A 17613-nucleotide genomic window follows, 5' to 3' on the forward strand; every position below is an offset into this window, starting at 1 on the left:
TCTAGAACGGTCCCAGCTGATTGGAAGGTAACAAATGTAACACCGCTATTCAAGAAAGGAGGGAGAGAGAAAACAGGGAACTACAGGCCAGTTAGCTTGACATCAGTTGTCAGGAAAATGCTAGAATCCATTGTTAAGGAAGTGGTATCAGGAGACTTAGAAAATCATAACATGATTAGGCAGAGTCAACATGGTTTTATGAAAGGGAAATCGTGTTTGACAAATTTATTAGAGTTTGTTGAGGATGTAACTAGCAGGGTAGATAAAGAGGAACCAGTGGATGTAGTCTATTTGGATTTCCAAAAGGCATTCGATAAAGTGCCACATAAAAGGTTATTACACAAGATAAGGGCTCATGGGGAATATAGTAGCATGGATAGAGGATTGGTTAATGGACAGAAAACAGAGAGTAGGGATAAACGTGTCTTTTTCAGCTTGGCAGGCTGTAACTAGTGGGGTGCCGCAAGGATCAGTGCTGGGGCCGCAGCTATTTACAATCTAGATTAATGACCTAGATGAAGGGACCGAGTGTAATGTATCCAAGTTTGTGACGATACAAAGCTACTAGAAGCGCCCCGCCTCCCACTTGGGGCGCTGCGAGGGAATATCGCGCCACGGCATTGCAGACCTTCTTCCCCTTCTTAAAGGGGAGGGGCCTTGCGCAGCGCGACCCGGGGCCCAGCATGGCCACCGGGGATCGGAGTGCGGGCAAAAGAGCCCGGCATTCAAGAGAAGTGCCGGGCTCATGGGCGGGTCAGGAGGCCAGGGACGGCAGCGGAGGCAGGTGCTGGCAGGCGACCAGCAACAAAAATGAACGCTCGGCACCTCGCCATTAAATAGCGCTGCCCCGGCCGCAGGAAGGCCCCCCGACCCCATCGGACATAGCGTCTGGTGGCGAGTCAGGGGTTGCTACCAAAGATCACGGCCGGGGCGCTGTGCACAGCGATGACGTCATCGCCGCGGGATGCTATCGGTTACTGCCGCCGCTAACCTCCCGCTGAATTTCGCGGGAGGCGTTGGTGGCGACACACCCAGGCGCTAGTTGCTTTGCGCCCCATTAGGGGCGCTAACAGGAGGCGCAAAGCAACCAAATTTTCCCCCCAATATTTTTAAATGGCGAGAAACTTTTAAATGTTGGTGTTCAGAGAGATTTGGGTGTCCTCATGCAAGAAACACAGAAAGCTAGCATGCAGATACAGCAAGCAATAAGGGAGGCTCATGGCATGTTGGCCTTTATTGCAAGGGGGTTGGAGTATAAGAGTAAGGAAGTCTTGCTACAATTGTACAGGGCCTTGGTGAGACCACACCTGGAGTACTGTGCACAGTTTTGGTCTCCTTATCTAAGGAAGGATATACTTGCCTTGGAGGCGGTGCAACGAAGGTTCACTAGATTGATTCCTGGGATGAGAGGGCTGTCCTATGATGAGAGATTGTGTAGAATGGGCCTATACTCTCTGGAGTTTAGAAGAATGAAATGTGATCTCATTGTAACATACAAGATTTTAAAGGGGATTGACAGGGTAGATGCTGAGAGGTTGTTTCCCCTGGCTGGAGTGTCTAGAATTAGGGGGCATAGTCTCAGGATAAGGGTTGAAGACTGAGATGAGGAGGAATTTCTTTACTCAGAGGGTTGTGAATCTTTGGAATTCTCTGCCCCAGAGGGCTGTGGATGCTGTGTCTTTGAGTATATTCATGGCTGAGACACATAGATTTTTGGAATCAAGGGATACGGAGATCGGGCGGGAAAGTGGAGTTGAGGTCGATGATCAGCCATGATCTTATTGAATGGCGGAGCAAGCTCGAGGGGTTGTATGGTCTACTCCTGCTCCTATTTCTTATGTAGGAAAAAAAATTGCAGGGCTATGGAGAAAGGATGGGGGAGTGGTCTTGCAGGAGAGCCGGCACGGGCTCAACAGGCCAAATGGCCTCCTTCTGTGCTGCAACCATTCTGTGATATCCAACAGGACTCTAACTTGCATGTAATATTTTATAGAATAAAGCATACAAAACAATATACCATTTAACGGTAGTGTAATTGGTGGGATTGATTTGATTTAATTTAATTGCAATTAATTAAACGGTAAATCATGGCAGGAGAGCCCGGCCCCGTTGTATGCTCTCCTGCACTATGTGGGAACTCAGGGACACTTCCTGTGTCCCTGACAACTGTGTGCGCAGGAAGTGTGTCCAGCTGCAGCTACTGGCAGACCGCATTGCGGCGCTGGAGCTGCGATTGGATTCATACTGGACCATTCGCGAGGCTGAGGATGTCGTGAATAGCACATTTGACCAGTTGGTCACACCGCAGGCAAAGGTTGGACAGGCAGAAAGGGAATGGGCGACCAACAGACAGAGTACTAGGCACAGGCAGGTAGTGCAGGGGTCCCCTGTGGACATCCCCCTCTCAAACAGATACACCACTTCGAGTACTGTTGGGGGGGATGGCTTACCAGAGGAAGGCAGCAGCAGTCAACTTCCTGGCACCAGGGGTGGCTCTGCTGCACAGGACGGGAGGAAAAAGAGGGGGAGAGCTACAGTAATAGGGGATTCTATTGTAAGGGGAATAGATAGGCGTTTCTGCGACCGCAAACGAGACTCCAGGATGGTGTGTTGCCTCCCTGGTGCAAGGGTCAAGGATGTCTCAGAGCGGCTGCAGAACATCTTGGAAGGGGAGGGTGAACAGCTAGTTGTCGTGGTACATATAGGTACCAACCATATAGGTAAAAAGCGGGATGAGGTCCTAAAAGCGGAATATAGGGAGTTAGGAGGTAAATTAAAAAATAGGACCTCAAAAGGTAGTAATCTCAGGATTGCTACCAGTGCCACGTGCTAGTCAGAGTAGAAATAGAAGGATATTTCAGATGAATATGTGGCTAGAGGAATGGTGCAAGGGGGAGGGATTCAAATTCTTGGGACATTGGAACCGGTTCTGGGGGAGGTGGGACCAGTTCAAACCGGACAGTTTGCACCTGGGCAGGGCCGGGACCGATGTCCTAGGGGGAGTGTTTGCTAGTGCTCTGGGGGAGGGTTTAAACTAAAATGGCAGGGGGTTGGGAACCTGAGCAAGGGGACAGAGGAAAGGGAAGCCAAGGATAAAAGCAAAAGATAGGAAGGAGAAAAACAAAAGAGGCAGTCATTGAAATCAACGGTTTAAATCAAACATGGCCACAGTAAATAATAGTTCTAATAGGTGTAAGAGCATTAAAAAAACAAGCCTGAAGGCTTTGTGTCTTAATGCGAGGAGCATTCATAATAAGGTGGATGAATTAGCTGCGCAAATATAGAGGTAAACGAATATGATTTGATTGGGATTACGGAAACATGGCTCCAGGGTGGCCAAGGCTGGGAACTCAACATCCAGGGGTATTCAATATTCAGGAAAGATAGGCAAAAAGGAAAGGGAGGTGGGGTAGCATTGCTGGTTAAAGAGGGGATTAACACAATTGTAAGGAAGGATATTAGCTCTGATGATGTGGAATCTGTATGGGTAGAACTGAGAAATACCAAGGGGCAGAAAACGTTAGTGGGAGTGGTATATAGACCTCCAAACAGTAATGCGGAGGTTGGGGACGGCATTAAAAGGGAAATTAGAGAAGCGTGCAGTAAGGGCACAGCAGTCATCATGGGTGACTTTAATCTACATATAGATTGGGCTAACCAAATTAGTAACAATACTGTGGAGGAGGAATTCCTGGAGTGTTTACGGGATGGTTTCCTGGGCCAATATGTCGAGGAACCAACCAGAGATCAGGCCATCTTAGACTGGGTATTATGTAACGAGAAAGGATTAATTAGCAATCCTGTTGTACGAGGCCCCTTGGGTCAGAGCGATCATATTATGATCGAATTCTTCATTAAGATGGAGAATGAAGTAGTCGACTCAGAGACTAGGGTCCTAAATTTAAATAAAGGAAACTACGACGGTCTGAGGCGCGAGTTGGGTAGGATTGATTGGGGAATGTCACTCAAAGGGTTGACGGTGGATAGGCAATGGCAAACATTCAAAGACCGCATGGATGAACTACAGAATTTGTTCATCCCAGTTTGGCATAAAAATAAAACAAAAAAGGTGACTCAACCATGGCTAACAAGGGAAATTAGGGATCGCATAAGATCCAAGGAGACGACATATAAATTGGCCAGAAAAAGCAGTAAACCTGAGGATTGGGAGCAGTTTAGGATTCAACAAAGGAGGACAAAGGGATTAATTAAGAAAGGGAAAATAGAATATGAGAGTAAGCTTTCAGGGAACATAAAAACTGACTAAACGCTTTTATAGATATGTGAAGAGAAAAAGATTGGTGAAGTCAAGCATAGGTCTCTTGCAGTCAGAATCAGAGGAATTTATAATGGGGAACAAAGAAATGGCAGACCAATTAAATACATATTTTGGTTCTGTCTTCACAAAGGAGGACACAAATAACCTCCCAGAGATGTCGGGGAACATAGGGTCTGATGAAAGGGATGAACTGAAAGAAATCAGTATTTGTAGGGAAATGGCGTTAGGGAAATTGATGGGATTGAAGGCCGATAAATCCCCAGGGCCTGATAATCTACATCCTAGGGTACTTAAGGAAGTGGCCCTAGAAATAGTTGATGCTTTGCTGATCATCTTCCAGCATTCGATGGAATCTGGAACAGTACCCATGGATTGGAGGGTAGCTAATGTTACCCCACTATTCAAAAAAGGTGGTAGAGAGAAAACGGGGAATTACAGACCGGTAAGCCTGACATCGGTAGTGGGGAAAATGCTAAAGTCCATTATAAAAGATGTAATAGCAGAGCACTTGGAAAACAGTGACAGGATCGGACAAAGTCAACAAGGATTTACAAAAGGTAAATCGTGCTTGACTAATCTACTGGAATTTTTTGAGGATGTAACTGGTAAAATAGATAAGGGAGAACCAGTGGATGTGGTGTATTTGGACTTTCAGAAGGCTTTTGATAAGGTCCCGCATAAGAGATTAGCATGTGAAGTTAAGGCACATGGGATTGGGGGCAAGGTATTGACTTGGATAGAGAACTGGTTGGCAGACAGAAAGCAAAGAGTTGGAATAAATGTTTTTTTTTTTTCCCAAGTGGCAAGCAGTGACTAGTGGGGTACCGCAGGGATCGGTCCTTGCACCACAGCTATTCACAATATATATTAATGATGTGGATGAGGGAACTAGATGTAATACCTCCAAGTTTGCAGACGACACAAAGCTGGGTGGGCGTGTGTGCTGTGAGGAGGATGCCGAGAAACTCCAGGATGATTTGGACAGGTTGGGTGATTGGGTAAAAGCATGGCAGATGCAATATAACGTGTATAAATGCGAGGTTATCCACTTTGGTGGCAAAAAGAGGCAGGCAGATTATCTGAATGGCAATAGATTGGGAAAAGGGGAAGTGCAACGAGATCTGGGTGCCCTTGTGCACCAGTCGCTGAAGGTAAGCATGCAGGTGCAGCAGGCGGTTAAGGCAAATGGCATGTTGGCCTTCGTAGCGAGAGGGTTTGAATACAGGAACCTGGGATGGCAGGAATGACGTATGAGGAGAGATTGGGTCGATTGGGCTTGTAGTCGCTGGAGTTTAGAAGAATGAGAGGGGATCTCATTGAAACTTATAAAATTCTGACAGGACTGGACAGGCTAGATGCAGGAAGGATGTTCCCGATGGTCGGGGAGTCCAGAACCAGGGGTCACAGTCTAAGGATAAGGGGTAGGCCATTTAGGACAGAAATGAGGAGGAATTTCTTCACCCAGAGAGTGGTGAACCTGTGGCATTCTCTACCACAGAAGGCAGTAGAGGCCAATACATTAAATATATTCAAGAAGGAGTTGGATATATTTCTTAAGGCTAAAGGGATCAAGGGATATGGGGAGAAAGCAGGGACAGGGTACTGAGTTTGGATGATCAGCCATGATTGCATTGAATGGCGGAGCAGGCTCGAGGGGCCAAATGGCCTACTCCTGCTCCTATCTTCTATGTTTCCAGCACATAATCAGACAACACATTTCACATGACCAGATTAAAATGTGACTTGCCAAAAAAAAAATCATATATACGAACTAAATATTTCTGTAATGGAAAGACAAAAAAAGAAACATCGGCTAGATAGAATGCTAGGTAACAGGTTTTGAAACTATTTCCCCCCCCCCCCCCCATGTACTTGTAGCGGGGAACCATGAAATCACCATCTGAAGTGGACTCAGTGCTGCTGGAAGATTTAGAAGTGGAGCTCAGCAAACACCCTGAAGGTCACCACCTCACAATCTCCCCTGGCAAATGAACACATCTGTGCACATCTTCCCACACCACATTGCTTCTGTAAAATGGAGGAAAGCCAGACCACCTTTTTCAATCAGCCAAGGGCTTTCTTCAGTCACATGGAAGCTCTTGTGCTCGAATCTCAATAATTTAAAGCAGTAAACACCCATGCCCTGTTACTAATATATTTGTACAATTCTTACACTGTACACGCAATAAATCAGCAGATGAAAAGGATGCTGCAAATTGGATAAATTGCTGAAAAATAGGTTGTTCTTACACACTATCCGAGAGAAGATTCCGAATATGTCTAAATTTGCAAACAATAGAGTTGCCTAGGAATATAGGAGGTTCAGAAGAAAGGGACAGACTTGGCAGATGAATGTCAAAATATTGAGAGATGTAATCAAGTTGATATGACCTAAAAATGCCAATATGATCCCCAAAGCAGAGAGTATATCATTAAATATGGCAATTCAGAATATAGTTAGCCAAACAGAAAGTATAACTACAGTACTAAAGGCAAATAAAGTGTTGGGGAGTACAAATAGTTCTTTAGAATATTCGCACAAGGAAGCACATTTCATCCCCATTTGTCTTGACATTTTTAATTGCTGAAACAAAAGAAATGTAGATTTTTGAATGTTCATCTGCATAGAAGGGAAAGACCATAGTGGTTTCTGCAGCGGACTAGGACATGTGGTGCATACGCAATCAAATTAAACCGGTCCATTTGGAGAAATTTCTGTTTCTCAGATAGAACAGAAATGATTTATTTGTGAAGCGGGATTATGATTTTGTTCAAGAGACATGTCACCTGATTACTCAAGTTATGGTTTTTGGGTATCATAATAGGCGTTGTGTTTGGGTTCAGCATCACCGATTATTTCCGTAAGCAGATCTTCTGTCGGCTGCAAACTAGAGTGTGCGTTTACCTTCCCAATAGATGAGAAGACAATCGCGAGACCCAGGACATAGAGTCATAGAGTTATACAGCACAGAAAGAGGCCCTTCGGCCCATCGTGTCTGCGCCGTCCATCAATCCCTGTCCAGTCTAATCCCATTTTCCAGCATTTGGTCCATAGCCTTGTATGCAATGGCATTTCAAGTGCTCATCCAAATGCTTCTTGAATGTTATAAGGGTTCCTGCCTCTACCACCCTTTCAGGCAGTGAGTTCCAGATTCCAACCACCCTCTGGGTGAAAAAGTTCCTCCTCAAATCCCCTCTAAACCTCCTGCCCCTTACCTTGAATCTATGCCCCCTTGTTATTGACCCCCCTACTAAGGGGAAAAGTTCCTCTTTATCTACCCTATCTATGCCCCTCATCATTTTGTACACCTCAATCAGGTCCCCCCTCAGCCTTCTTTGCTCCAAGGAAAACAACCCCAGCCTGTTTAGTCTTTCTTCATAGCTGAGGCGCTCCATCCCAGGTAACATCCTGGTGAATCTTCTCTGCACCCTCTCCAAAGCAATCACATCCTTCCTATAGTGAGGCGACTAGAACTGCACACAGTACTCCAGCTGTGGCCTCACCAGCGTTTTGTACAGCTCCATCATAACCTCCCTGCTCTTATATTCTATGCCTCGGCTAATGAAGGCAAGTATCCCATATGCCTTTTTAACCACCTTATCTACCTGTTCCGCTGCCTTCAGGGATCTATGTACACCAAGGTCCCTCTGACCCTCTGTACTTCCTAGGGTCCTACCACTCATTGTGTATTCCCTTGCCTTATTTGTCCGTCCAAAATGCATCACCTCGCACTTTTCAGGGTTAAATTCCATTTGCCACTTTTCCGCCCATCTGACCAACCCGTTTATATCGTCCTGTAGCCTGAGGCTTTCCTCCTCGCAATTTACCACCCCACCAATTTTCGTGTCATCTGCGAACTTACTGATCATACCTTTTACATTCTCATCCAAATCATTTATGTAGATCACAAACAGCAAGGGACCCAGCACCGATCCCTGAGGTACCCCACTGGACACAGGCTTCCAGTCACAAAAGCAACCTTCGACCATCACCCTCTGCCTCCTGCCACTCAGCCAGTTTAGGATCCAACGCGCCAAGGCACCCTGGATCCCATGGGCTCTTACCTTCTTGACCAGTCTCCTATGCGGGACTTTGTCAAAAGCTTTACTGAAATCCATGTAAACCACATCCACAGCATTTCCCTCATCCACACACCTAGTCACCCCCTCGAAAAATTCAATCAGATTGGTCAGACATGATTTACCCTTGACAAAGCTATGCTGACTATCCCCGATTAATCCTTGCCTCTCCAAGTGGAGACTAATTTTGTCCCTCAGAATTTTTTCCAATAATTTCCCTACCACAGATGTTAGGCTCACTGGCCTGTAATTCCCTGGTTTATCCCTGCTACCCTTCTTGAATAATGGTACTACGTTAGCTGTTCTCCAGTCCTCTGGTACATCCCCTGTGGCCAGAGAGGTTCTGAAAATTTGTGTCAGAGCCCCTGCAATCTCCTCCTTTGCCTCACACAACAGCCTGGGATACATCTCGTCCGGGCCTGGGGATTTATCCACTTTTTGGCCTGCTAAAACCGCTAGTACCTCCTCCCTCTCGATGCTAATATGTTCAAGTATGTCACAGTCCCCTTGCCCGATTTCTATGTCTACATCGTCTTTCTCCATAGTGAACACAGATGCAAAAAATTCATTTAAAACCCCGCCTACATCATCTGGCTCTACACACAGATTGCCACTTTGGTCCCTAATGGGCCCTACCCTTTCCCTGGTTATCCTCTTGCCCTTAATATACTTATAAAACATCTTAGGATTTTCCTTTATTTTGCTCGCCAGTGTTATTTCATGGCCCCTCCTCGCCCTCCTAATTTCTTTTTTAAGTATGCCCCTGCACTTTTTATACTCCTCTAGGGCTTCCTCCGTCTTTAGTCTTTTGTAACTGCCAAAAGCCCCCCTTTTTTTCCTAATGCATTTTTGTATATCCCTTGTCATCCAAGGTTCCCTTTGCTTGTTGGTCCCACCCTTGACCTTTACAGGAACATGTTGGCGTTGTACTCTCTCTATTTCCCTTCTGAAAGTCTCCCACTGCTTTGATGTGGATTTTCCTATAAGTATCTGCGCCCAGTCCACTTTTGCCAGATCCTGCCTTATCATATTAAAATCGGCCTTCCCCCCAATTTAGAACCCTTATTTCCGGGCCGTCTGTCGTCTTTTTCCATGACCACCTTAAATCTCACCGAATTATGGTCACTGTCACCAAAGTGCTCTCCTACTGACACTTCCACCACTTGCCCGGCTACATTCCCTAGAATTAGGTCCAGTACCGCCCCCTCTCTTGTAGGACTTTCTACATGTTGGCTCAAAAAGCTCTCCTGGATGCACTTTAAGAATTCTGCACCCTCTAAGCCTTTCACACTCTGACTATCCCAATTTATATTGGGGAAGTTGAAATCTCCCACTATTATTACCCTATTATTTTCGCACTTCTCTGAGATTTGCCTACATATCTGTTCCTCTATCTCCCCCTGACTATTTGGGGGCCTATAGTACACTCCCAGCAAAGTGCTTGCCCCCTTTTTGTTTTTAAGTTCTACCCATATGGCCTCATTACAGGAACCCGCTAATATATCATCCCTCCTTACAGCAGTAATTGACTCCTTAATTAATATTGCAACACCCCCTCCCCTTTTACACCCCCTCTGTCTCGCCTGAAGATTCTATACCCCGGAATATTGAGCTGCCAGTCCTGACCCTCCCTCAACCATGTCTCCGTGATAGCAACAATATCGTACTCCCATGTGTTCAACAACAACTTCAGTTCATCCACCTTATTTGCAAGACTCCTTGCATTAAAATAAATGCCTTCCAGCCTTGCCATGAAAAGACATTAGCATATTGAACTCCCCTTTGTTTGACAGAAACCAAATCTATAATAAGCCGTATATTCCGATCCCTACGGGTGGGTACGCGCTGTGTACACACCCGTAGGGACATCGGAAATGCGGGCTTCAGGCATGCCAAGCGCATGCGCTGAAAACCGGCATTTCCGATCTGTCAAGAATGCTCTTAACAGATCAGCCGCCTGCCCTAGAGAAGGGCCTCTGCAGGCGGATAGTTCCGCTTTCTAGAGAACCTCCGCCCGCAGAAAACCCTTAGAAGTCTTACGCCTGGTAAAAGCAGGCGTAAGGCCTGCTTTTACCAGCATAAGAGTTGAAAAAAAGTTTTAAAAAAAATTTCACTCATTTATCATTTAAAAAAGGTAAGTTTATTAGCCCCGTAAAAAACTTTAATTATTTCTCAAAAAATTACATTTTTGTTTAAAATATTTAATTTATTGTAATTTCAACTCATTTTAAAAATGTGATTTAAAAAAAAATGTATTTAATGTTTTACAGTGTTTTTGGGGTGATCTCCATTCATATATTTGACAGGTCTATCTGTCAAGTGTATGAAGGGAGATTCCCTTCTCCTATTGGCTCCCCATGGCCCATGTGATCCCAGGGACACATGCAAACCGCATGCGCCTCAGGGATACACGGGCCCTGCGCATTTCGAGTTGGAGAGGCCCAGGAACGGAAGTATACGCACCTCGGGAGCCCTCGGGTAAGTCCACAGATTTTTTCCAGATCAGAAGCCTCCGCACGCAGGATGCCTCCAATCGGAAAATATGACCCAACACATATTAATTGACTTCAGTCAGTCAAATTAGAATATGTATTGCTATACTTTCTACTCCTGATAATTCAATGCTGTGTTTCCCCTTAAAAAGAATGAATTACCCAATAATTAGAATTAAGCAACTCTAAATTAAAAGGAGTAAACGATACCTTACATAAAGAGCTAACAATTTCCAGTTTTAACCCTGTATTTATTGTAGCCGACAATAAAGAAACCAAAATCGACGACCTAATACAGACAAAAATCCATTTTATCATAGTCCATATTTATAAGATTGCTTACCTCATTATACTTCTCTCTATTTCTCCAAACCAATCTTTTTTTTTGTCCTATCTTTCTGACCAAGCTTTTGAGCATAACTTGTGCATCAGGTTCATTAATCACTTTATACTTCTCCCTCCCCCTCTGTAAAGCACCTTGTAATGTTTTCTGTGTTCTAGATTTTATATAATTAGAAGTTGCCATTTTAGGTGCAGTATGATCCATTTAGGGTTTTTGGGCCTAATGATCTTTTTCTATTCCTGAAAGTATTTATCTTACATTCTGCTAACCAGTTGCAAATAAATAAATATTTGGTGGGACTTCCAGGTCACAAAAAGAAAACAGACATTCAGGGTATTGGCCACAAGGAATTCCTTGAGCACACGGTCTAGAAAAGGATCATCGTGAACCTTTACTTTTTGAGGAATGTGCTAAAATTTCCAAGGCCCTAGGGTTTAACCCCTCCCCCAACCTTCTCAAGGAACAACTCATTTAAGGAATAAAGTATTCATGTAACTAACCTTGAAAAGCTTGACTTCTGCCTCCAAATGTTGGATATATTCGGATTGGTCGTTAAGAATAGGTACAAGATCTTCAATAGATGGCGAGTGATCCGAATCTTTTCCTGGTCTCTATACATGGAAAAAAAAGGGCCAAATCTTTATAAACATATATTCTTGATTTAGCATACTCCATGATTCAGATTATTTATTTCCTCAGTTCTTACAGGACCTGGTGTTGTTTTAAATTTGTTTAGCTAAATATTCCAACTGAATAATTATTAACCATTTTTCATTTTACATCACAAACATGCCCCCTTTTCAAGATCACAAAAAAGGTACTGAGCAACTTCTGCTGTAGCATTTACTTCAATACATCAGTATGAAATGTATCACTTCACCATTCTCAACTCCCAAGCTCAGTGAACAGTTTTCAGTACTAATACATTAAGATAGTATGTTATTATTCTGTTGATTCTCATCTTATCTGTACACTCTTACAACTCAAATTAAGTCCTAATGTCTCATTATAGCCAGTCATACTTTTAGCAGGTAAGCAGATCATTATCTCCAACATAGAACACAAAGTGGAAGTTTTTATAAAGTATTTCAGCAAGGTATTAACCATAGCATGTAATTATATTTAATTGAATAATGTACACTCTCATTAACGTTCCAATTAATTTTTTAACCAAATTTTATGTACTTGGAGAGTTATGGACTTAAATCAAGTAGATATAAAGCATGCCGTAATATATTAAATAAATTTATTGGGGGATAAGTGTTTGGAATGACATACGAGTTTCAGACTGCTGAAGATGTTTAGGTTAAGATATTTACACCGTCAATGTACTGGAGTCTAGCCTGGCAATTAACAAGGGAGACTATAGACTGCAAAAGAAAAAAGATTATCCTTAAATGGGAAGAAGCAGCTACGTAAATGAAAAAAGAGGGAAGACTCTGGCTTTTAAAAACTTAGGACAGAAATGGTGTATACAGTTCTATTACTGCACAATAAACCGAGGGTGGTCAGAGTTACTCTTTATAGCAGTGTAATGTGTAATCTTAGCACATTAAAGTTTCTCATAGCACTATCAGAAAAGCCCAAGTATTCATGGCACAGCAAATGTTCTCATCCATCAACGACTGCTGTTGTCGCAAATTTGCTCACTACAGATGATCTGAGCTAAAGGCTCTTATTTCTACAAGTCTCCCAAGTTTTACCAAACACTGACTACACTTTCACAAAACAAAAGTTGTTTCCAAATTTTGACACATGAGAGCAGCTGCAATAACCCAAGTAGTCTGGAAGCAATGACATTACAAAGTTACAGGCAGGGTCACTACTCTGTGGTGACTGATCAAGTCAAATTCCATTTTTATTACTTGGCATTACAGGATTTTACTGGGTGTAGTGGGGCCATATTTTGTGATGTTGCACGTTTTCCCAAGGAAGCTGCAAATCAGCAGTTTTGACTGGAAGTAATTGACATATTGTAGTTAGTAGTATTCTTATAGCAGTGGCATGACAAAATAGAGGCCATTGAATATCATGAATGTAGCATTAATGTGCAAGGCATTATTTATAAACAAACAACTAACACACAGCCAGCCAGAAGGCAAGGGTAAGGAGTGGAGAACATAAGAAATAGGAGCAGGAATAGGCCACTTGGCCCCTCAAGCCTGCTCTGCCATTCAATAAGATCATGGCTGATCTTGGGCTCAAAGCCACTTCCCTACCCGCTCCCCATAACCCTTCACTCACTTATCTTGTAAAAATCTGTCTATCTCCAACTTAAATGTATTTAATGACCCAGCCTCCACAGCTCTCTAGGGCAGAGAATTCCACAGAGTTACGACCCTCAGAAGAAATTCCTCCTCATCGCAGTTCTAAAAGGGCGACCCTTTATTCTGAAACTATGGCCCTGAGTTCTAGGTTTCCCCACGAGGGGAAACATCCTCTCTGCATCTACCTTGTTGAGCCCCCTCAGTATCTTATATGTTTCAATAAGATCACCTCTGATTCATAGAAACATAGAAGATAGGAGCAGGAGTAGGCCATTCGGCCCCTCGAGCCTGTTCCACCATTTAAGGAGATCATGGCTGATCATACAAATTCAGTACCCTGTCCCTGCTTTCTCCCCATATTCCTTGATCCCTTTAGCCTTAAGATTCTTCTAAATTCCAATGAGTATAGGCCCAACCTGCTCAACCTTTCTTCATAAGTCAACCCCCTCATCTCAGGAATCAATCAGGAATGCATGCAAGATGGTTTCCTGGATCAGTATGTGGAGGAACCAACCAGGGAACGGGCGATTCTGGATCTGGTACTGTGTAGTGAGAAAGGGCTAATCAATAATCTTGTGGTAAAGGGGTCTTTAGGGACAAGTGACCATAATATGATTGAATTTTATATTAAGTTTGAGAGTGATGTAGTCCAATCTGAAACTAAGGTCTTCAATCTAAACAGAGGAAACTACAAGGGTATGAGGGACAAGTTGGCCATGGTAGATTGGGAGACTACACTAAAAGGTATGAAGGTTGACATACAATGGCTAACCTTCAAGGAAATAATGCATAATTTGCAACAAACATATATTCCTCTAGGGCATAAAAACCCAAAAGGAAAAGTGATCCAACCATGGCTAACAAAAGAAATTAAAGCTAGTATTAAGTCAAAGGAGGAAGCTTATAAAGTTGCCAGAAAAAGCGGTCAGCCTGAGGATTGGGATCTTTTTGGAAATCAGCAAAAGGGGACCAAGAAATTGATAAAGGGAAAATGGAATATGAGCACAAACTAGCGAAAAATATAAAGACAGATTGTAAAAGCTTCTATAGGTATGTGAAAAGGAAAAGACTGACGAAGGTAAATGTAGGTCCTTTACAGTCAGAGACAGGAGAATTTATAATGGGGAATGAGGAAATGGCAGAGAAATTAAATAAATACTTTGGGCTGGATTTTCATTCAGCAGTTGGGAAGGAGGCGGGACTACAACTTTCGGGTTTTAGTCCCGCCTCCATCGACGTCCGGCCAATCCACGCGATTTTCCCTTGATTGATCTTGCTGAGCCCGCCCAGCGGGCTCAGCAGGCCAATTAAGGGCCACCCGGCAACAGGTGACGTCACAGACTGATATTTCATCTGTCAAGACGTGCCGACAGATGAAATATCAGTGTTTCACAGTTGTTTGAAGCTGTCAAACACTGACAGTCTGACTTCTAACCTGAGTCCTTCTACGCAGACTCAGTTAGAACTCTCACCGGCACTGAAAGCTGCAGGCTGTCACTTTTGACAGATCGCAGCCATTCTGCTTTCAGTGCCGGCTGAATGATGGACTCCCGACGCCTAGAGGAAGAAAGGCTGTTAAGGTAAGTACAGGTAATTTAAACTTCTTTACACACTTTAGACACACCAAACACACTTCCCTTTGCACTCATGCACCCATCACTCACCTGAACACCGACATCTCGACCCCTCCAAGTCCTTCAACCCGACAGCCCGCCTGCTCTAACCTGGCGTGGTTTGGAGCCGTCGGGAATCCCACACGACATCCTTCAAAATAGGGATTAGGCTAAAAACTGCCTGTTAACTACCTGTTAACAGGCAGTTAATTGGCACTAATCCCTTCCCGCCTCGGGTCGGCGGGTCCCAGTGCGGGGCGGGTACCCGCCTCCTTTGAAACTTACATGGAGGCGGGTTTTGGGTGGGATGGTGTCGGGACCCCCAAATTCAGGATTTTTGCCCCCCCACACATCTAAAAGCCTGCCTCACGGCACACTGAAAATCTAGGCCTTTGTTTCTGTCTTCACAGAGGAAGACACAAAAAACCTCCCAGAAATACGAGAAAACCAAGGGTGTGGCGAGAATGAGGAACTTAAAGAAATTATTATTAGTAAAAAAACAATACTATCAAAATTAATGGGACTAAAAGTCAATAAATCTCAAGGACCGAATGACCTACATCCTAGGGTATTGAAAGAGGTGGCCATTGGGATATTGGACGCATTGGTTGTCATCTTCCAAAATTCTATAGATTCTGGAATGGTTCCTGCAGATTGGAGGATAGCAAATGTAACCCCACTGTTTAAGAAAGGAGGGAGAGAGAGAAAACGGGGAACTACAGACCCGTTAGCCTCACATCAGTAGTTGGGAAAATGCTGGAATCTATTATAAAGGATGCAATAACTGGGCACTTAAAAACTAATAGTAAGATTGGGCAGAGTCAACATGGATTTATGAAAGGGAAATCCTGTTTGACAAACCTATTGGAGTTCTTTGAGGGTGTAATTAGTGAAGTAGACAAAGGGGAACCGGTAGATGTGGTGTATTTGGATTTTCAGAAGGCCTTCGATAAGGTTTCACACAAGAGGTTGGTGAACAAAATTAGGGCACATGGAATTGGGGGTAATATACAAGCATGGATTGAGAATTGGTTAACAGACAGAAAACAAAGAGTAGGAATAAACGGGTCTTTTTCAGGATGGCAGGTTCTGACTAGTGGGGTACCGCAAGGATCGGTACTTGGGCCCCAGCTATTCACAATCTATATCAATGATTTGGATGAGGGGACTAAATGTAACATTTCCAAATTTGCTGATGACACAAAGCTAGGTGGCAGTGTCAGTTGCGAAGAGGATGTGAAGAGGCTTCAAGGAGATCTCGACAGGCTCAGTGAGTGGGCGAAAACATGGCAGATGGATTATAATGTGGATAAATGTGAAGTTATCCACTTTGGTAGAAAAGACAGAAAGGCAGAGTATTTCCGAAATGGTGAAAGATTGGGGAATGCAGATGCTCAAAGGGTCCTGGTTGTCCTTGTACACGAGTCATTGAAAGTGAATGTGCAGGTGCAGCAAGCCATTAGGAAGGCAAATGGTATGCTGGCCTTCAATACAAGAGAATTTGAGTACAGGAGTAAGAAGAATTACTCCAATTATATAGGGCCTTGGTGAGACCATACCTGGAGTACTGTGTACAATTTTGGTCTCCTTACCTAAGGAAGGATATACTTGCCATAGAGGGAGTGCAACAAAGGTTCACGTCATTGATTCCTGGGATGGCGGGACTGTCATACGAGAAGAGATTGAGTAAACTAGGCCTTGAATTCAGAAGAATGAGAGGGGATCTCATTGAAGCATACAAAATTATTACAGGGCTTGATAAGGTGGATGCTGGGAGAATGTTTCCCTTGGCTGGGGAGTCTACAACCAGGGGCCACAGCCTCAGGATAAAGGGTAGGTCATTCAGGACTGAGATGAGAAGACATTTCTTCACACAGAGGGTGGTGAATCTTTGGAATTCTCTACCCCAGAGGGCTGTGGAGGCTCAGTTATTGGGTATATTCAGAACAGAAGTCAATAGATTTCTGACTAGTAAGGGCATCAAGGGATATGGCGATAAGGCCGGTGAATGGAATTGAGGCAGAAGATCAGCCATGATCTCACTGAATGGCGGAGCAGGCTCGAAGGGCCGAATGGCCTACTCCTGCTCCTATTTCTTATGTTCTTATGTGTGAATCGTCTCTGAACTGCCTCCAATGCAAGTATATCCTTCCTTAAATAAGGAGACCAAAACTGTATGCAGTACTTAAGGTGTGGTCTTACCAATACCCTGTACAGTTGTAGCAGGACTTCCCTGCTTTTATACTCCAACCTCCTTGCAATAAAGGCCAACATTCCATTTGCCTGTTTGATTACTTGCTGCACCTGCATGCTACCTTTTTGTGTTTCTTGCACAAGGACACCAGGTCCCTCTGAACTGTAGCATTTTGTAATCTCTCTCCATTTAAATAATAATTTGCTTTTTTATTTTCCCTGCCAAAGTGGATAACCTCACACTTTCCCACATTATACTCCATCTGCCAAATGTTTGCCCACCCACTTAGCCTGTCTATATCCCTTTGCAGATTCTTTGAGTCCTCTGCACAACTTGCTTTCCCAC

The 17613-nt window shown here is 43.9% G+C and overlaps 1 protein-coding gene across 10 annotated transcripts in view; it reads right to left on the reverse strand.

The window, feature by feature from the left end:
• sdccag8 (SHH signaling and ciliogenesis regulator sdccag8) overlaps positions 1-17613 on the reverse strand; it is a 414689-nt gene that overhangs the window by 381514 nt on the left and 15562 nt on the right. For all 10 annotated transcript variants that reach the window (XM_085979869.1, XM_085979861.1, XM_085979875.1 and 7 more), the window contains one exon: positions 11695-11805. In XM_085979869.1, coding sequence (XP_085835995.1) covers positions 11695-11805 — 111 coding nt within the window. The remainder of the gene's footprint in view (positions 1-11694; positions 11806-17613) is intronic.

Source organism: Somniosus microcephalus, chromosome 3, assembly GCF_052327205.1.
Source record: "Somniosus microcephalus isolate GS21.2 chromosome 3, FLI_Smic_1.0, whole genome shotgun sequence".
Lineage (NCBI taxonomy): Eukaryota > Metazoa > Chordata > Chondrichthyes > Squaliformes > Somniosidae > Somniosus > Somniosus microcephalus.